General features: G+C 37.8%; 1 protein-coding gene across 4 annotated transcripts in view; it reads right to left on the minus strand.

Moving 5' to 3' along the window:
• Positions 1-554: 554 nt before the first annotated feature.
• LOC136881953 (gastrula zinc finger protein XlCGF7.1) overlaps positions 555-22,526 on the minus strand; it is a 55,109-nt gene continuing 33,137 nt past the window's right edge. For 3 of the 4 annotated variants that reach the window (XM_067154419.2, XM_067154421.2, XM_067154422.2), the window contains exons 4-6: positions 19,316-19,411; positions 12,158-12,240; positions 1,644-2,598 (exon numbers count right to left, since the gene is read on the minus strand). In XM_067154419.2, coding sequence (XP_067010520.2) covers positions 1,968-2,598; positions 12,158-12,240; positions 19,316-19,411 — 810 coding nt within the window. In that variant the 3' untranslated portion in view covers positions 1,644-1,967. Of the gene's footprint in view, positions 916-1,643; positions 2,599-12,157; positions 12,241-19,315; positions 19,412-22,526 lie in introns of those variants that run through there. The other variant, XM_068229417.1, reaches the window with a different exon arrangement.

Here is a 22,526-nt window from a genome sequence, read left to right on the forward strand (position 1 = left end):
GCATAAATTACTCAAATACAATGCCCATCTGAGTGTCATACTCAAATTCATAGCGCAGAAATATACCTATAATTCGTCGATACTCCGTCCGGAGAATTTGCCATGTCCCAGGCTTACTTTACATAAAGTGAGCACACGATAATACTTTCCTAAAATAACTAACATTAAACTCATGACCTTATTAAATCATTTTAGCCCGTAATTAGCTTTAATTATTTTTACTCATTATTATTATTATTATTATATTCCTGACCGTGCATAATCTCATTCGCAAAGTTGTCGTGTGAAGTTATTTGGATGACTCTAAATAAATTCGAACCCATAAACATGTCGTACAATCGTAGAATGAAATTCTACACGAAGAAAAACACTAGAACATTGTCCTAATTTGTTTCAAATAACTTTCAAATTATTTCAAAACTAATCAAAATTAACGCGGGGTTCATTTAATTTTTATCTCGTCTATTAAATTCTTAGGACAGTTAAGGTCTCTCTCGATGACTCACACTCATTTCTAACTAATAGAGCAAACACACACTCATTCCAAGGTTCTAACTACCTCTCACCAAAGAAAGAAGAATGAAAAATCAAACTACTGCAAAACTAATAGAAATCTAAATGAATAAGTAAGGCTACGCTTACAAATATTTACAAAGATAGAAAGCAATTGAATTCTTAAAGAATACTCATGTGACTGGTGTGAACTGGATTGTGGCTGATGACCTAGCACGTGGTCACATCACCTTCCATCGAACGAAGTCTCGCCCATGTCCGATGCCTTACATGTTTAGTGACTCATGGAGGCGTTGACGATGTACAGGAACTTGCAGTATTCTTCGTGGAGCTGGATAACCATCTCGCAGTAAACTCGAACTCAGGACCTTTCTTCTTCCAAGTTCTTGTAGAAAGCTGAAACTAACAAAAAGTCTTAGAAATAGCCCAGGATTCACTCTCGATACTGAAGACACTTATCTTAGGACAACCCTAAATAAATCGTAGCTAATTTTTCGAGTGTCTGAATTGCTGTTTATACAGTCCTCGACGCCTTCTCCAATGTAAAGTCTTCCGATGAAGCAAACGACGTCCAGTCTCTTCGGTTGCTGCAGTCAGAGTAATGCTCAAATTTAGCGTTCAGAAGTATAAAACCCTCTACCAAATTTTCCTCTGGAATTACCATTAATTTCCTGTATCAAGACATAGGTGTGTCTCTTAATTACATCTAATTGGTGGATTTGTTGAATCCCAGTGAAGGTTGTCACTTTTATTGGCTGCTCCAGTTTTACGTCACTTGACTTACCATTTATTGATCGATTGAGATCAGACTGCTCGCCGGGTCACGTGGTACGCACACATGTGTCTGAAGGCCACATAACAGGAATTCCACCCTGCTCCCTCGTTCTCTCTGTAGGTCGGGAAAAACCGGTTCGCGAAGTAACTAGCTCGCACTGGCACGAAATACAGAATCTCACCCTCTTGTCGATTAAAATATTGTTCCAACACGCTGATGAAATAAATCATTTTTTTCTTAATAAATTATGACCACTTTTGAAGGGGACAATACATTCACATGCAGAAGTCCCAACGGTGCTGCCTTGCTGAGCAGAGTTGACATACGAGATGGTAGTGCACTTCAGCGAGCAAAATACAATTACATCCTATTCAATGCAACATTTTTCCGGAGACAGCAATGACCTGATATCCTAAAAAATTACAGCAATATTCCACAATGTATTACGATATGCTACCCGAAATGATCACCTTACTATTTAAATGTACTATTGCATTGATTAGAATGGCATGCTTTTTCAAATGGTGTGGGTTTGATGTTTACTATTAAAAGCAAACGAACCATTGTAATCTAGGCATGAGAATGACATTTTTCTAGAATAAAAACCCTATGGCTACACATATTACTGTACAAACAGTTTACAGTATAATCTACGTCGGAAGTTGCATTGTTAGCGATGTTATGGTCTTTTTACGGAGTGGATTGCCATGTGGCTACGGACACCAATCTTCCGGGAAAACGACCTGTTGCATTCATTACATGAATACGGTCTTGCCTCAGAATGAATTATCTCGTGTTTACGGAGATCACTCCTACGTGCAAACGATTTCCTGCATTGGTTACATTGGTAGGGTTTTATTTTTACCCCGGAGTGAATTTTTACATGATCAAGGAGAGTAGTTTTCTCAGTAAACGAAGCGTTACATTTGTCACATATGAAAGGTCTAACTCCAGCGTGGTACAACTTGTGTCTACGAAGATGACTTTCGCGTGTAAACGAACTATTGCATTCGTTACATCTATACGGCCTTACTCCAGAGTGAACGAACATGTGTCTCTCGAGGCTATTCTTCTGCGAAAATGAACTTCTGCACGTGCTACAATCATATGGCCTTTCCCCAGTGTGTACTCTCATATGCGCACGGATATGGCTTTTCATGTAGAATGAACTATTGCACTCACTACAAAAGAACCGTCTTTCCCTTGATGAGTGTTGTTCCGAAGGAAAACGATAAGGAAAAGTATCGTGCTGCAGTTTACTAGCATCCGCTTCTTCCCCAATGTGCACAGGCACAGCATCATTATCAGGTCTGAAATGAAAATGAAAATAATTACAATATGTTGGGGGGGGGGGGAGGATAATCACAATTCTTCTGGGCAGATCATTGTAGGTAAGATACCTCAGCTTTAGAACATACAGTATTACACGTTTTGCAGCCCCCACCAGGACGAAATAACCATGTAATACCCCTTTATAAATAATGACATGTCTTTTAATGCCAAAACAATGACATGTCTTTTAATGCCAATTAAGTGGAGTCAACTGAAATTTTACCTCCTGAATGGAAATTCTGTATTATATGCGGTATATCTCACAGCATTTGTTACTGTCCTCCCTTACAGTAAGTTTTGGCACCTCCTGCAGCTTATTCCTCTACTTGCTATACGTAATGAAATTGCTAAACAGTCAAATGAAGGCTTTGGATTTATTACACTTCAAAAATATATCTCTGGCATTCATGCATCCTTCCGGCATGAAGGAAATAATGAATTCGGCATTTAAAGATTTAAAATTTTTAACAGGTTTCCATGGTAACAAAAATTACATAAGAACATTCCATTATGTATTATCTCAAGTAGCCTATCATAATGTATTTCCATGTTATTTTTCCACTGGCTCATATTCTGGATACTTGCTTCTATGGCAGAGTACTGAAAAACTCATATCTTCACAAGATAAGATCACTGATTGCAGAAAAACTTAGCAGCAAAAAGTTCCATGTATTTGAAGGGGTCTACAATTTGCCTAACACACAGTACAAGGTGAATCGACATAACTGCCGGTAAATATAGTGACAAAAATGGCTTCATTATCGACCTCACTATCCTATTCCAGAACAATGTCGACAAGCCTACTGAAGTCCAGCTTGAGAAGTAGAATATTTACAAAAACAAATACCAGCCAAATGAAATGGATATTATCAGCCTAATACTTAGGGCTTTTGGCGCAATACCTGCCTCGTTCATGGAGTTCTTGAAGAAGTTTGAGCTATGCATAGCTTTGAGAGTATATTTTCCACCACTATATATGGTTCTACACTCACTCTGAGATCTCATTTGTTCGGACTTCCATAACTGAAAACAAATTACCGCTACATTTCTATAAGGTGAAAATTTCTGCAACCTGATGTGATGACCATTGCGACAACCCATAATGGTAGGAAGTTGTTGATTCATTCAAGAAATATACATGCTAAGCCCCATAAGCATATTCCTATAGGTGCAAACAGAACATTCCAAACCAACAATGATAGTTGATTTGTAACATATCGAAATTGATGAAAAATCTATAAAACTCTGGACATTACTGTCTTTGACTCAAGATGGTATTTTAGTCAAAAAATCAAAAGTGGCTTGTAGATGCAATTATTGGCTCCATCAATATCCTCAAGCTGGCCTCCAAGTGACTAAAACTTAATGGTGGGATGAACTACATATCCAGGAGGACAGATAGGTTTATCAGTGATATTAACTTTGTGACTGCTGTTGGGATTTCAAAGCTCATGCACATCTCCATTGATGATAGCATTCTAGAATTTGGCAGTTGCAGGTAAACATCGGGAGTCACTATGACATTATCTGGGGCAGGTGATTTAAAATTGTATTCAGGCCCTATTTCTGCGCTAAGTAAGCTTTGATATTGTCTAGAATATTTAATTCTAAACCACGATTGCTTTTCTAAATAAATTTCATATCTCTTTCAGGCCATAACATTTGTATTATTGCTGTAAATATGTTCTGCAAAATCCGAATATTTCTTAAGTTGTAGTGCTTTACAGTGTTCTTTGTAACACTGAGCAAATGTTCGGAGAGTCCATCCTTTATAAAACATCTTACCATCTCTGCAAGTTAACCTCCATGCTATCGCGTTGTTGCAGGAATTATTTTTATTAACAATACTGGACTTGCAGATTTTTTGTGAAGCTCTGACTTCAAACTAAATTTTCTCAATAATATTCGCATTTTTATACACTTTTACCAAAACCAAAGAAAAAAGATCTAGAAGGGTCATGAAATCCTCCTCCGCCACTCCTTTTCTTCTTCTTCACCTTCACTGCATTCTTCTACATCTCCTGAAGGATGACTGAAGAATAAGAAGGGAAAAAATAGACAAGGGCCTTGATGTTCTCATTCTTCAACTTTTTTTCTTCTTCATCATCTACTTTTACTTCTCCTTCCGAAGAAAGATTGAAAAATACCAAGTGAAAATGTACATGAGAATACACAACTGCTCCTCATTCTTCTTTTCTCCTTGTCCCATCTCTACATACCAGAGTGTGCAGCAATGATGATAACAATATTGTTCAGTATTGGTAGTAATCAGATGAAGTACAGGCAGTAAACGCAGAAAATATTACTACTTCTTCTTAAAGAATATTGGAAAACAAGAAGAGAAAAGATACCGGAGGGCCTTGACATTCTTCTTCCTCTTCATTACCTTGTTCTACGTCTCCTTCTTAAGGCTGACTTAAAAGATCCATATTCATTTAAGACTACTATTAAGATGGGATCGCGAGACACAAAATTGTCTTAGAGCAACTGCCAGCAGGTTATCAGGCTGCATTTTACATGGAGTCCAGACATGTTTTGCAGGCTGGGGAGAGAGGCTACTTAATGCACTCCTGTGCGAATTTCTGCACTGAGGGGACCACCATACCATCTTATGAAACTCAGCCGCCAAAGCCGTCGGTCACCTTAGAGGATCAGGTCCAAAACTCAGTGCTGAGACACTGACTGTACCATAGGGGAGTAAGTAGTCCAAAACCGTAAGCACATGATGTTGAATATCACATGTCAACAGGTATGGATTTCCTAGGTAATTGTACACACAACCCAGTGGAAAAGAAAATAACTGCATAGATTAGCAGTGGGAAGCAAATGAGCTGGGGAGCAAAAAAAAATTAATTACTCTGCTTGGAAATTTAATCCATTTATTTGATGAGTCTAACATTTTATCAGGAACTTGTTGGACGACCCTGTCTTGTAAAGATTGCCTATATCTGTTCCTGAAAAATTCTTTAGCATTCATGTGAAATTAGTGTTTGCATTATATGCCTTTCCAAATGGATCTTTGAACATTTTTTGCTTTATCATGACAAATACAACATTGGTATCAAATTTGCTGTTTCCATCAAAGCCATAATTTTTGGGGGTTCAGTTAAGTCTAAGTGTTAATACACATGGAACAATGAAATTGGGCTTCACCATTATAGAACGACAGTGGCTCACCAAAGAGGTTATCCCATGGCAAATTAGAAGAATGACATCTCATTAGCAGGAAATTTTGAAGAAGCAATGTTCTCTGCCACTTTTTTTATTAAAAGATGAAAAATCTGACTACTACACACTAGCAGTATGCTACAGTTACCATCAAATGCAAGAAAATCTAATTTTTTAATGAATATATTGTACCGGTAATGGCGGTACGAAACTAAGTCCCGCTAATGAAAATTTAAAAACTTAGGCGTTACGCTCCAGACCAGCAGCGAAAGACTGACTGAACAGCGAGCAACAGCTGTGTGCGTGAGACGTAGAGCAGGTGACGTCACAGCATGCCTCACAACACAGAGCCTAGACTGGTGTGGAATCTTCCTTGAGCTTCTAAGGATAATAACTTTCTCCATTATAATAATTAGACAAATTTAACCATATCATCGTGCAGCCAGATCCTTTATCTACGTTCCTGCAAAGTTTTACGTAAATCCGACATGAGACAACGAAGTTATGGAACGAGATGTGAAGGCACGGATCAGATATAAATACAGTACTGTTTCGCTTAGCAGAGCAGTGTGTGACCAGCGTATGTATGTGCACACATGGCAGTGGAATTCGTGCAGTCGGTTCGTGAGGGCCACGATATAGCGTGAAGCGGCCGTCATACTTCGAGTCCATGGACTTTAACTCAATCGCAACGAGTATGAACTTGTACGAGTTTCTTTCAACTGTGAGTGATAAACTTCTGCTCCAACAGGGCGTGATATAAATTGTGCTTCATCTGAACATCATCAAGTGACTGTTTATTCTACACGAGTGTCTAAGACTTGTGAATAGTTTTCAAGTACTCGTAATTTAAAGTTTAATGTTGTGGACAGGTTTTGGAACAGTTTGCTCCTTACAAAGTACTGAATACTTCAAGTTAACGAGACTGTGCTTTATTTCAGAATTACTCAAATTGCAAGCATGATTACGTCACTAATTTACCATTTCATGAACTGTGTAAATATTTGTAGGTAATGAACTTTAGACTGCGTGCATGAACTGTGCATTTCAATTCTACTAAGAACTGTACATTTCAATTGTACGAACATTCAGCTGTGCGTTTTGATTCTATGAACAGTCGAACCGAGGACTATTGATGCATGATTAATTTCGTTTTATTTTTTTTATGTATGTCATTACCAATGCGTGAACAAGTCTGAATTCACGAGTGAAACACCCTTATTTTTCCCAATCCAAGTGATTACATTGAACAATGCTTCAAACTAAGAACTAAGTTGTGCAGCGTAACTTCACATTATGACAAGTGCTACAAACTTTAAGCGACTATTTTGAAATTCGATAAGTTTCGAGTGGACTTTCATTTTATGAATGTTAAACTTATATACTCATTCAAGTTTAATGACCTTCTTGTTCATTTCAAATGATTGAGGATTTAACACGGGATAGATTTCTACCGTGTGATAGACCTTCAAACATACGTTCTCACGTATCATGAACCTTGTTAAAACCAGTGATAAACCTTTCTCTCATCTGTGCAGAAGCAGTTTTTTGCATTAACTTGCCCCAAGGCTTAACGGTGTTCATTCACGTTCGTCATTTACATGGTCTGTCTCAACGCCCTTCATAAGCACCGTATGGAACTTCTAGTCGTCGAATGGATCTTCTAGAACTTCCATCGAGGGACAAATGGTGGTCCACTGGTATGGAAGGGAGAGGAGCTGCCGGAATCCAAGGATGTCGCCAGCCCTAGGACGGGGGATACTTCTACTATATCTGCTGTACAGAGGTGACATGGTTTTGAACTTGTTAATAAATTTAGAAAAAAAATTTGAAAGATTTTCTTCTAAACACACCTTGCCTCACTCCTTTCCTTATTGCTGCTTCTTTTTCAAACCTCTGGATTCTGATCATTGCAGATTGATTTTTGAACAGATTGTCGATAATTCTTCTTTCTTGATATCTGATCTCGATCACATTCAAAATCTAAACAGCTTGGTCCCATCAACATTATCAAATGCCTTTCTAAATTTTCGAAGGCCATGTACATGTGCTTATAACACTTAATTCAGTCGTCCAAGATCAGATGTAGAGTCGAAATTACTTCACATGTTCCGATATTTCTCCTGAAGCAATACAGATCTACTCCCAACTCAGTTGCAACTTGTCTTTCCATTGTTCCGTAAATAATACCTGTTGAAATGTTTTGGCCAGTGGGTACTAACATGATGGTGCCGTTGTTTTCGCACTTGCTTTCCTCGAAATAGGTATAACAAAACTCTTGTCTAAAATAGGATGGCATTTCTCCTGCATCACACATCTTACATACTAAACAGAATAACCTCACCATACAGGTTTCTCCTCAGGCAGTCAGTAATTCTGAAGGTATTTCACCAATTCCAGGTGGCTTGTTCCTATTTAAGTATCTCAAAGATCTATTGAATTCTGACCTCTAAATTGGGACTCCTTCTTCTTGTTTCCAAATTTGGCTGCCTATGGACCGCATTGAACTTAAGGCTTTCTCTTCTTCTTCTTCTCTCAGAACCTTATCATCCTTTCAATTCTGATCTTCCTTTCTTTCTCAGATATGCCCAGTTTGGGTCTACATTTTGGTGGTTTCTCCTGGAATATTTTGATGCTGTCCACTCAGCATCTAAATTATTTTCTGTTGTGAATCACATCCATTGTAAGTCCTCTTTCTATTGCATCTCTTTTTACCTTTTCTACCAACTTCGTCGAAGCTTTCAGTCCAGTGATGTACTTGAATATTTTCTTAGTTAGCCATTTCTCATCCATTCTTTCTAGATGCCCATAGAATTACAGCCTTCACTTTTGCATGGTGATAGGGATTTTTTCAGTGTATTTGTAGAGATCATCATTTTTTCTATTCCTCCACTCCCCATCAGCATTTTTCTGTGGTCCTAAAATATTCCTTAAGATTATCTTCCTTTTTTTTTCAAGTTCTTGAAGCTCACCCTTTTTATTCATTGTCAGGCTCTCTGAAGCGTAGAGACTCTCTGGCTTTACCACTGTGCTGTAGTGTCTAAGTTTTGCCTTGTAAGATATTGTTCTTTTGTTGTATCTGTTCTGGGTTAACCTGTAAGCCAATTCTAGTTTTCTAATTCTTATCCTATTCACCTCTTTATCCAGTCTGTTAGATTCCATCCATTCCCCTAGATATTTAAAATTCACAGTTCTTTTTTTTGAGTACCATGCTTCACTTTTAAGTGTCTCTCCCCTTGATGTCCATATTCCACATATTCCATCTTCTCAGAAGATACTCTGAGACCAATTTTCTCAGCGATCTCATGTAGAGATTTCAGCATAATTTGGGCATTTCATCAGAATCAACATCCTCTTTGTGTTCCAGAACATCAGTATCTACTTCATTACCTTGATACATTCTTTTAGATCTTTTGGTACACCCCTATTCGACTGTATTGTTCCACATACGGCAGTGTTCTGTTTCCGTAATTGTTTCGCGAGTCCAACGCTATTTGTAATAATTGTCCATATAGACTGTATACCCCTGGCCAAGATAATTTTCAAGCAGCTGAAAAACTGTGCTTTGTAAATTCGCATCACTTGCATCATTTATATTGTCCCTACATGCCATGGTTACACTTCAGAACGTGATCATACACACGCTTGTGCAATCACAAACCAACTACGCAGCTAGTTGTGCGAGCGCTAGGCTACCTTCAGAAACAAAACAAAGAAAGTGCACTGGGAAGGAAAATCGCCGTGGCCATGTGGTTTTTGGTGAGTAGAAACATTCATACGGGTATTACTTTCATCTCTCTCGCACATATTTGTGACCAAAATAGATCCCAGCTGCGTAGGAATGGCTCGAGTTCAAGATTGCGCTTATCCGGGCTAACTCGGATACGGTCCACAGCATGGTCACACGCTATAGGCAATAACTCGGATACAAGTGTGAATGTGTTATAATAAGGAATGATGTCATCAACAAACACAGGAAACTGAATGCACTCTGGTTTTATCCTCTAGTTTAGAACCTTGTATTGCACGGACCATAACATACATTTCATGAATATTTCCAATCCTTATCATTAATACCTAAGAAATTTTGTACAAGATAACATGGCATAGAGAACTGTTTGAAACCATTTTAAAAACTGATACTCAACTAACAACCACAATCAAGGAAAATGCACAGACTTACTAAACGACACACTACACAGGTTCTCCTAAATTGTAGAGATGAAAATTAATGCACTCTCAATTTAAATCATTTATACTCAATATGAGAAATTTATTTCCACATTCCCAATTAACTTATTCACTCCCAAGTGCAATGATTGTTGTTTCAGAGCACTGATTCAAATAGTTGCTTCTATTTCCCACTCATAGCATCCTAATACTAGAAAACTTGCTATGCAAGATTAACGATAGTGCTCTGAAACAACAGTGTATAATGGGTGCGCTCTGTTTATCAAACAGGAACCACAGAACCAATCACATATATGCCTACAAGCAAGGATAGGTTACCATGTAGCATCATAATTCATCAATGCATAATATAGTTGGAAAGGCAGAAATCTATTCCATGCTGAACAAGTGCTTTTAATGTTACTCTGAAAGCTTTCAAAACATGGGTGCAACATGCTACCAGTATTACCACTAAATCAAACTATTGCAGGAGACCCTAGGCTCACTTATATATGAATTTCGTGACCTGAAAGCACTGAAAAAAGAATTGTTCCAGTTAAAAGCTGAAGTGAATGGCAAGACAATCAGCTGGATGAGGCCAAGCAATACAGACCTATCTCTCCCTTCCCATCACAAAGGGTATTCCTTAGAAACAAACAATTTCCCCTATACCATGGTGTTCAAAATGGTGCCTTATAAATGCTCTTCCTTCCTGCTCAGACTGAGGAGATACATGCAATTGTTGATGATAATAAAATACAAGTTTTATTATGGTGGCTCACATCTATCATCTCATCCTCTACAGTACCACTTTGTCACTACAAGCTGGACCACCGGAAGTGATCTGATAGTAGTAACTGTTTATTATATAAAGCACTTCAAATGTACAGTAATATGTAAATCATTACATGATGCTCAGCCAGGACCATGTTGAATGAGATTATTGTTAGTTTTCTACAAACATCTTTGAGTAATGAACGTGTCTGACTATGATGCTTGTTTATTGAAAACATATCTTCCCATAAGCATGTAATAATCATACATGACTTCAATATCAACCTAATGAACAATTCAGCCCAGACTGAAAAATAACCAGACATGATTTATTCCTGTAACATGACTATTCTTCCTTTTAAACCAACTAATCACATATATACAAATAATCACACTTCACACACATTAATATATCATAACAAACGAACCCCATGAAGTTCTAAATCATGGCTAAATTCCTGTTCCGTTCATCTCAACTCACCCTCCTCCTATCAGTAGCCAAATACAAGCTATTTCAAGATTTCAAACATTATTGTACACTAGCAAGTCCTAAGAAACATTAATACTTTAACTCTTTCCCAGGCAAATAAAACACACGTAATTCTTGGAATCAAATCCATTCACTGGGTATTGTGAAAGGACATGAGCAGCAACCTGAACCAACTGTAACTTGAGAGAATTTACAGTACATATCTGAGCTGTTAATCATCTGTGGCACTGTTGCACTGAAGCCCTGGTCATGGTCGCTATGAAGGGGAATAACGAAAATTATTCTGTTGAAAGGGGAGGAGAAGTAGGGAGTTGAGGGGAAAACTGAACACAATAACAGTTTTATTGAAAGGGAAGGGCTAATGCTTCTCTGTCATCTTTTAATCTTTTTAGTGTATCAGGGAGTAAATGTACATTAATGACAATGATGAAATAAAAATACAGAAATGAATTGAAGAGTTTCTCGTAATACATAATTATTACCCTCAGTGATAAATAAGAAGCTAATAAAACCTCTCAAGAGGTGTGAATACTGCGTGTATTCAGACTATTTACTACAATGAATGGTACTGCATGATAATGAACCCGCTCCAGATAGATCTCAATATACCAGAAATTTTTTGTCAGTATATTCAGAAACACATTCAACACGTTTTAAATCACCTGACATTTCACTTGACTCCACCCACTAGTTTTCACTTTACAAATGAAAAAAAAGACTTCCATAATTCACCTTACGGAGGATAAACAGGAATGCGGAATAAAATTTATAACATACAACCACTAGTTTTTTTATGATATTTAAGACTAAATTTAACCATAGAACGATACGATTAACTTAACAAAAATGAACAGTTCACAGAGATAAAACACCCATGACAGTGAACAGGTATAAGCAACCCATTTCATATTGTGTAGATTAAGTAGTATACTTACTTGTTTCCTTTTTTGACATGTGGGAGCAGTTCACCAAAGGTATCTTGCTCTATGGATATTTCCTCCATAATACATGCACTAGGCTATGAGCAAAAAATAACAAACATAGAATAAAGAGGTAAAGAACCAAAATATTACAACAAGAAACAGCTGACAAAATACATTTCATAATGGCACAATAAAATTATTATCTATTTATGTTCCAATGTAAAACTACACCGAAGAAAATGGAAATTGCAACACCCAGAAGGAATGGTACTACATTGCTGCAATTGAACATGCGGGACGAGTGTTCGGTTGTGGTTCAATGATTACACTTTCAGGTCCCTCTGACCGCAAGTTTGGACAACAATCAATACAGGATCTGCCCACCACGAGCTGCAATACATTGATGAATTCGTTGAGGCATGGAGTCAATAAGGCCCTGGATCACTTCCTGAGGAGTTGTTGCCCATGCTTGCTGCACTGCACGGGTCAGTTGTTCCAGAGTTGTGGGTGGCTGAGGACGGTTGGCCAGTTGTCAACCCATCATGTCCCACACATGCTCAATAGGACTAAGGTCCGGGGATCTGGCAGGCCATTCTAAGGTTGTGATGTCGTGGAGAGCTACTCTGGAGATGCGTGCAGTGTGAACCCGGGCATTGTCATACTGAAACATCCCATTAGGAATGTTCACCATCATAGGGACAACCACTGGATTGAGTACCCTATCAACGTACTGTCGAGCAGTCATAGTGCCCTCAACAAGCACTAATTGTGATTTTACATTAAAACCAATAGCTCCCCATACCATAATGCTTGGTGTTGGCCCTGTGTGCCTCTCAACAATAAGATCTGGGCGAGCCCTCTCCCCGGTACGTCGGCGCACACAATTCCGGCGATCACTGCGGGCAAGACAGAAGAACGATTCATCACCAAAGACAACCCTATGCCATCCGTCGACCCACGTCGATCTTTCTCGACACCAGGCCAGCCTTACACGTCGCTGTTGTGGGGTCAATGGAACACCTTCTGCAGGGACACGGGCTCGTAAGCCAGCTGCATGCAGGTGATTACCAACTGTTTGTTGTGTAACGTAGGGTGTCACAGCTGCTCAAATTTGTGCTGCTGTTGCATGGGGTTCCATCCTGGCCATCCGAATGATGGGGCGATCTTCTCTCACAGTTGTCTGTCGCGCTGGGCCTGTGCCAGGTCTATGAGTGTGGGTACCTTCATTTAACCACTGCTGCCATACACGTACCGTAGATCCTGTCGGCCAACACGAGCAGCGACAGTCCTTAGCGATAATCCAGCCTCACACAGCCCAATTATCCGAGCCCTCTCAAACGGCGACAGTTGTTGATAGTGTGCTCTTTTCTGTCGCTGAGGCATGTTTGACGGGGAACACTTCACTGCAAGTCAACTACGCTACACCAGAGTCCGTATACTGGAGTTGATTCCTCCACCACCAATCATGTGGAGAGACCTGTAGCAACAATCCAATAAGTCTGAAACGTTGATCGTTTACATACCTAAATGACATCGTTCCATATCCTGAAAATCAACACAAACGACCAATGCCTTTATGGTGTTGCAATTTCCATTTTCTTAAGTGTATAAGACATAGAGAGTAATAAGCAAATTTTAAATCAAGTCATAATTACACGGATATATAAGAATATGAAAAAAACACACGGTTAGACAGCACAAGAAAAGGTAGGAACAGAAACTGAGAAACTTCAAAGGACAACGATATTCTGCACATCTTTACACAATATCATCCTTTGTATTTTTATTTCCATTGCTCCCTTTCTTCCACACTCACTAGCTATTTAGTTTATCCTATTATATGCACCTTTCCCTGTTTGAATCTTTGCTGCTGATGATAATGATGATGTCGATGATGATGTTTGTTTTTTAAAGGGGCCTAATAGCCATTTCATAGACTCCTAATGGTACATGTTGTAACGGAATGAAGTTATAATTAAAATTTCCAAATCATCTAAAACAAACAACAAATACTAAAACAAATAATAATGAAAAGTGACCATGAATCCAAAAGAATCAGAGAATCAGACATGGAATATACAGAGTGAAGAAGCAAGGTGCAAGGCATCAGAAATCCTGGGGTTCCTATGAAGGAATTTAAGAGGCTTCAATTCGCAACCTATAAGGTCAGCTTATAATTGCTCTATTCAACATGTACTCATATATGGTCTACCTGTTCGGCATCCCATAACAGCAGAGAACATGAGGAAGTTGCAGAGTATGCAGCACCACACCAAAAGGCTAATTGTCACTGTCACTCCATCTCACATCCAATAAGGTTACCTTCCATTGAGATAACAGCCAAACAAACTCACCAGAAATCCCTTTCTGCCTTTCTAGAAATTAATCCCCTCTCGTGCCTCTCGCATGCTTACCACTGAGAAAAAAGAGGCAAACAGAGATACCATTTGTCCACCTTTTCGCATACCTCTACCTTTCAGAAGGGCTTTTATTGGTATTCCGCAATGTTATGGAACTTGTTGTCAGGGAAATCTTGCCTCTTCCAAAATTTTAGAGTTATGTAAAGAAAAATGCAATTTAATGGAACTGTCTGTGAGTGTGTGTGAATCAGAGAATAACAGATTGGCAGAGTGAAAGGAAGTATGTGAGCACAGGAATTACAAATTAAGTATGCATGTATATATTACACAGTATTATTTAAATCTTTTGTAAACTATGTAAATATTGTAAATAAGATCTAATCTTAAGATAGGTCTAGGGAAAATTTAATATGTACATAGGGGCTCACCATTTTTCTCTAGACTTTCCATATTCTTGTACAGAATTTGTGGTAAATAAATACTAATACCTTCTTTTCTGAGATGATGCTTGTTGTCCAAAAGGGTCCAAAGTCCAGGTAACCAGCCCAACATAATAATATTAATCGCTGGTAAAGCAGAACCATGATGTTCCTCACATAGTGGTACTGATCATAGGTAATACAGACTCATGGTGTCCCTCATATGGTGGAACTAATCACAGGTAGTATAGACCTACAGTATGTCACACACAATGGCACAACTCAAAGGTAATAAAAACCCATGGGCTTCCTCACATAGTGGGACCAATCATGGGTGCTGGCTGGATCCATGTTGCTTCTAACATAGTGGTACTAACTACAGGCAACATCAAAACCGCGGTTTTCATCACACAATGATACTAATTACAGGGAAAACCCAGACCCATGGTGTTCCTCATATAATGGTAATACTCCTAGGTAATATAGACCCATAGTGTTCCTCATATGGTGGTACTGCTCCTAGGTAATGTAGACACATAGTGTTCCTCATATGGCAATTCTAATTGCAAGTAATGTTGACCCATGGTGTTCCTCATGTAATTGAACTAATTGCAAGTAGTGTCATGGCTCAAAGACATTCATCCCATTGTTACCCCTTTTATTTGCCTCTTACGACAGGGATGGGATACCATGAGTGTATTCTTCCTCTGCATCCTCAACCCACACGGTGTATACAGTCTGAGATTCATTATTTCACTTTTCATTTTCTTGTACTGTTCCACTAGAATGAGGATTCTGATCGTCTTACAGACAAGTAATACTAATATAAATGGTCTGTTATTGGACATTGTAAATTTTCCATTTAATTAATTCCTGTTTTGCTTCAGTGTACTAAATTGGGCTCATCAGTTGGTAAGACAGACACAGTTTTTATGGTCAAATCAGTAGTGCTGGGATAAAATATAACATAATTTTTGGACCGCAAGTCATTCCGTACTATACAACACGCCTTCATGTTAGGAGGGATATCTAAGGAAAGAATATTCCTATGAATGTCTCATATAAAACTTTATCATGGATGGTACACTTTAAGCATGAGGACTAAACATTACACTGTTAGACTAAACCACAGAATCCCATATTTAGTCCTAAATATATTCATTTTCACTGTCCAAATTCTTACTTCCATAGACCTGATACTTCAATGTCTTCTATTCATCACAAACAAATCAACTATTCCATACATGGTGGTCCTAAGTGTCCTTCTGCCGCACTATTAGCAATGTTTCTACCACTTACTGAAATGTTCCATGACAAAAAAAATCTCTTAACAGGTGGCACTCAGAACTTTTCAAAACAGTATACGGCACTGTTCACGTCTGAAAACCAACAAAATAGTTGAGACAAGACAAGACTCTTTTTTCTCTCACCCACTTTGCTGGCCACTTCCCCTACTGCCACCTAACATCAGGTAGCTTATCCAAGACCATGATATTATAACAAGTGCATTTCTCAATAGTCAGAGACAAGTGTTTATAGACTTTCAGACCATAAGAAGCAGGGAATTACGACTGTATTTCTTGGGACTACAAATGCACCTTATGAAGGGTAAAAAGAATAACATGCATTTAAATATGGGTGGGAGATGGTCAACAGTCACACAAACAGTGTCAGGTATGGTGAATGGATGATATTGCAATGTGATAACGTATGATAATACTGCGTCCACGATCACATAAATCAAACGATTCCAACTGAGGTGCTCCCATGACCCCAGCCAGCCCTGGCAGCAGCCCCGGCGCTGTGCTGTAGCCCCGGTGAGGTGGTGACGGAAGGATGGGAAGTGGCAGAGGCAGAACCACAGGCCGTCAAGTCAGCGCACAGCGTATGAAAACAATATTATTTATGATAATTCTGTGAACTTATAAACAATTTATTCTGTGCATACATTGTGTTTGTCATAATGTACTTTTAGTGTTTAAGTCGACTGTTGACATCATTTTGGGGCAATTAATTTACCAATATTCGGAACAATCGATTTAACAGTAAAATTTCTAGGCACAGCCTCTAAGACAACATCAGACAGAGAAGTCCAAGTTCTACATTTATTTATATTCAGAATTGAAAACATCTGTTCACAAGCATAAGTGGTACCGAATACTGACGTAAATTTTAAGGCAAGTACATGAAGTCTGGGAAATTCTTGTGGATGAACATCTTTCTAAAAGGAAATCAAATCACCGTCATAGTTGTGGTACCTGTCCTTTAGGATTGCGTTGCACTGTAGTTTCATCAGCACTGTTTGGAAATATGACAGTGATTTTTCAAGACGTGCTGGCAATGGGGTCATAAATATTTCAAGTTGAGGTGCCATATCATTCATTTCTTTGAATTGGGCATTGAATTCCTGGTGCAAAGTCTGTAACGATGTCTGATAGTCTCCAAGACTTTTGTAAGTAGACAATTGTAATGATTTTAATGAAGTAAAATTGTCAAAATTTCCAGCTCCAAGCTGACTTTTCAATTACAAGCTCTGCATTTTGAAAGCATTAATTCTATCACACATGGTGCTTATCAATGTGTTTCTCCCTTGCAATAAAATATTTAAATCATTCAAATAAGAACGTTATGTCCACCAAGAAAGTGAGGTCAGCTACCCATTGTTTATTCCGCAAAGTTGGTTGTGGAGAAACTTTCATCTCCATCTGCAGAAATTTACAATTTTTGCACAAAACTATTCTGGATGTAAAATACGATGTACTGCATAGAATAGGTGGGGACAGAGGGAAACTATGCTCCTGAGTGCACCGCTGGTGCGCCCCAGCACTAAGTGCTCGAGATGGAATGGCCTGACATAAATAGAGAGAAATTTCATGAAGCACCACGGAGCATCCAGTTGAACGTAGTGCCTGTCAAGACTCATGTCAGAGTGCAATGGAGCAAAGCACAAACCTTGAGTTGTGTTACAAATTGTATATATCTCGGTGCAAATGTAACGGAACAGAGGCCGTAAGCAGAAATTATGTTTATGACTGATTCAAACACTACAGACAGTTTTATTTTAAAGTAAAATAAAATAATTTACATGATAAAAATTAATTTTGAAACCATGAATAAAATTTTTAAAAACGTATTTTACTTATTCATACAGCATATCAAAATATAAAACTATCATATTTTAATACATCTGTATTGTATATAATGGATGATAAAATACAGTAGTATATACTGTAAATCTTCTGTCATTTAAAGCATATAAAACATGCATTTTATTAATATACATTTTATTTTGTACAAACACAGCAAATCATATTCAAAATCACTCACTTTTTCATGATATGGACAACTTGTGCAACAATGACTGGAGTTAGGTGATGTTTGATACCTTCATTGACGATGTTACCTAGATTCATTGCATGTTATATTAAAAACTGTGGAAAAATGGTTACTACCCTTTGTCATCTTTAGTGATCATTCTACCATGTCTCATTGCATTCAGTCTGGTCTCCCCAAACAGTCTCTAGAGGACCAGCTGCGTGGATGAGGATGTTCCCTAAGAGGCTGTATTCCAGTACAATTTTTATTACCCATACAATTATTATTATCCCTATTACCATTGCCGTTTTGGTATTGGTGTTCAATAGTTATTAACACTACAAGACATAGTAGTATAGGCTACTGATTTGTACATGATATTGTATATAATGAAGAGGTTTTGTCAATTTGTAACATTAAAACTTCCGGAAAATGCTTAAACAAAATTCACACTACTGTTCTAACACCACGCTAATATGCCATGGATTGAATTAAGAATTCCTGCAATATACTTCAATGATACCAGGTCCCATAAACACTAGGTACATAGTGAAGAAACTTGGTACTATATCAGTTCTTTCATGGTGCAGAGTGGAGGGTACTGAAAAAATATTAGTGGTTTACAGTACCCTTGGAAATACATGAAGGAAATTGGATTATCATGTTTGATATCTGAAAATGAGGGTCTTTCACTGAAATCAGTTCAATAGCATTTTCATGATATTATACATATTGTTAATAAGAGTAACAAGATAATAATAACCAACAGAAAATCTGACTTCAAAGATATTAATACAATCCGAAGTGTTAGTAGCAACAATACCAGCTCCTAGGTGATGTGATATATAGCAGTGGTTTTTGGAACTATACCACCTGTCATATGATATCTAGTGTAAGACCTTGGAATTACTCAAAGGAAATATGAAAATCAGTTAAAAAATATGTCAGTCACATAAAAATTTATATTTTGCCTAGGAACTTGAAATCATATGCAGTGAATGTCCACTGAAATTTATTCAGCCATCTTCTCACTATTTCAATTATTAGACAATATCTTATCAAATTATGTACATTACCTCAAATATCTTTCCCTGATTTGGCCCTGGTTCTGTCAATTCTAATTTGGTTTCCTCATTCACAGGTTTCATATCTGAGACAAGTTCAAAATTTTCCTGAGGAAAAGAACACATATTAGGCATGCTATTCACACACATCTGCCCAGTTAGTCACCAAAAAATGAGCATAATATTTAATTGAGTCAACTTGCAAAATTTTACTGATGTTATAGAAAAAAATTTCTTCACATAGAGGAACCTTATAATCAAAGTCCAGGAGAAGTAAAACATCCTATCTGAATGCTCAGGGACTTTTTTACTGTACAGCAATTATATCACATATTTAAAACCCTTAAAATTAACTGCAACATCAGGAAAAAGTATGCAAATACTAATAATTATTCTACTCATCCTAAAAAAATTAACACTTAAAAGTTCAGAACACCAAACTTAACACCAACAAAGTACAGCTCAGAATGAAATATATCTTCTCCATCTCACCTGTTCTAACTTACTCCCTCAGCTAAAAGACAGGATGTATTATAAACATATTTGCAATCAACTGCCGTAACCAGCCTGGGTGCCATCAAGAAGTCATACTAAGGAAATGAGGAGGGAGTTACCATCCCGTTACAATCATTTCTTAGCCAAACAGTTGGTCTGTCAAGCATGCTGACATGGCTATTTCTTTATTATTTGTTATACATTGCATCAACACAGACCTGTTTTATACTGATGATGGGACAGGAAAGGGCAGAGACAAGGAACGTGTGACCATGGCCTTTTTATGGTACATAAATGGAAAATTATAAATAATGACTTCTAGGGCTGCCCTAGGTGTTTAAACCCACTATACCCCGGATGTAAGCTTACAGCTACTCCACAGCCAACTCACTTAGTCCCACTGAAATCTACACTCTAATGTAAATTAATAGAAAAACTTTCAGAAATGTGTGTACTGAGATTGTCACTAAGACCAAATTTCTACCAGCTCATACCAGAAGATATATCGCACAGAATTGATGAAGGAAGCTACCGTAGACATAACCCCTAAGTATAAACATTAAAAAAACGAACATGCAAGTGGCAACCATATAACAGCACATTCTAGGGAAAGATGTGTTATGCACCAGGCTCAATGCAGGGGAAAAGACCTTCTTTACTATTGCAAGGATATGATGTAGTGCTCTGTGAAGGACTGTGGGGATGCAATTATAGGTAAAATCCACTCTCTCCTCCTTAACCATCCTTAGTGAGCCAAAGGAGTGGGAGAATACACCTGCTGGGGCGAGGAGGAAATATTCTAATATAAAGTAAGTAATTTTTGCTAGTTAAAACTTGATTATTATAATGTATGAAAATCTGCATATTTAATACAGAAGTAAATGTATAATAGGAAAATAAAGTAATGGGGAAAGAAAGAGATCCACAAAATGTCAATTATAGCTATGAGGAAGGGAAAGAGTACGAAGGGAGCAGAAAGTACAATCAGTGAGATACTGTGAAAGAGGGACACAATGGAGGGTGATTGTAACTCTGGAGTGGGTATGTAGGAAACTGAACGAGAAGTTTGGATACAGTGACATATCTGGAATATTTATTTATACCATGTGCATGAAAGAGCTATATGAAGATAAAGTTGGAATTCAAGTGGACAAATTGGGGCAAATACTCATTTATAGGAAGGGAAGTTAGGGATTGGAATAACTTACCAAGGTAGATGTTCAATAAATTTCTAATTACTTTGAAATAATTCAAGAAAAGGCTAGGAAAACCAGAATGGCTGCCCTAATTTCAGATCATTAGTGAATGATTGATGCCTGGATGTGTGCCATGCGATGAAAAGAAGCCCTGTAATAGTACTGACATATAATGTGGAGAGTATACATTTCATATTTCCAAATATTATTTGATGTGAAAGACTTTGTAAACTTCTTCTTCTTCCATTCCCATCTGCATTGTTTCATTCTGAATCTGTGCCTCTGTCAATGTTTACCATTCCAAATTCCTTGGGACACTGTCATATGCCTTTTCAATATCTAGAAACATCACTACCATGTCTTTTCCACATTCCCAATACCTTTCCATCATTTGATACAATGTAAATTATTGGGTCAAATATGGACCTGCCTCTCTGAATACATACTTGTGTTCCCCCAATTTTCCCTCTATTCTGTTTCTTATCTGTTTATCCAAGATTCTTTCAAGGATCTTAGCTGTATGAGGGATCAGTATCACTTCCCTGTAATTTTCATACTGCTTCCTCTCTCCTTTCTTGAAAATTGGTATAATGACACCTTTGATCCACTCTTTTGGAACAGTCCTTTTTCTCCATATTCACCCTGAAGAGTCTATAGAACCACTGTAGACAAATTGCTCCTTCTGCTATTATCATTTCTGCAGTGACGTCGTCAATTCCAGCTCCCGTGCCTCATTTCATCCTTTAAGTGGCCCTCTCAAATTCTGCCATGGTCACCCCATTTTCCTTATCTTCCATCTGTAGTAAATCTGGTTCTTCGATTTCTCCTTGAACCATGCAACTAATGACATGGTCTGGTAGAGATCGGGAGTTATTGCCATTTAAGTGAAAATGTGGGAAGGGCTCCTGAAGTGGTATTGCCATGTTCTGAGGGAAGGAGCCAATACTGTAGCTTAATGATGCCTACAACTTCAATGTTGTAGCTGTTTGCCATATAAAAGTCACAGGTGTTTATTCATTTCTGATATATACTTTCTTTCTAAAGGTGATAAGTGAATTTTCAGACTACGGAAGTTAAACCTTGGGTTGAATCCGTATTATTTTTAATGAAATTTATTTAATTTAAAATCAGGTAATTCACCACAGTATAAATAAAATATTGTACACATGAGCCGCTAAAGTGAGAAGTTTACTATACTCATTTCAAAATTCCATGAACATCTCATTGGTGACGTAAAAGACCACCTTCCATGCCTATTACATGAATATCTATTACACAACTTTCTTTATATTAAATTATTCAATACAGCTAACAATAATGCACAAAGATTCAGATGTGGCTCATAGGATTTGGCCCATATCACATTCAGCGTAATGATATGGCATAATAAAGCCTCCCCTTCGCACTCACAGCTATGGAATTTATTGTCAGCATTATGATACACTCATTCATACAGGCAACTGCACAAGTTTGAGTTGAAAACAACTGGACTTCATATGCAGGGCACATGAAACAACACATAGCACATAGTA

This window comes from Anabrus simplex, chromosome 10 (assembly GCF_040414725.1).
Source record: "Anabrus simplex isolate iqAnaSimp1 chromosome 10, ASM4041472v1, whole genome shotgun sequence".
NCBI classification, from domain to species: domain Eukaryota; kingdom Metazoa; phylum Arthropoda; class Insecta; order Orthoptera; family Tettigoniidae; genus Anabrus; species Anabrus simplex.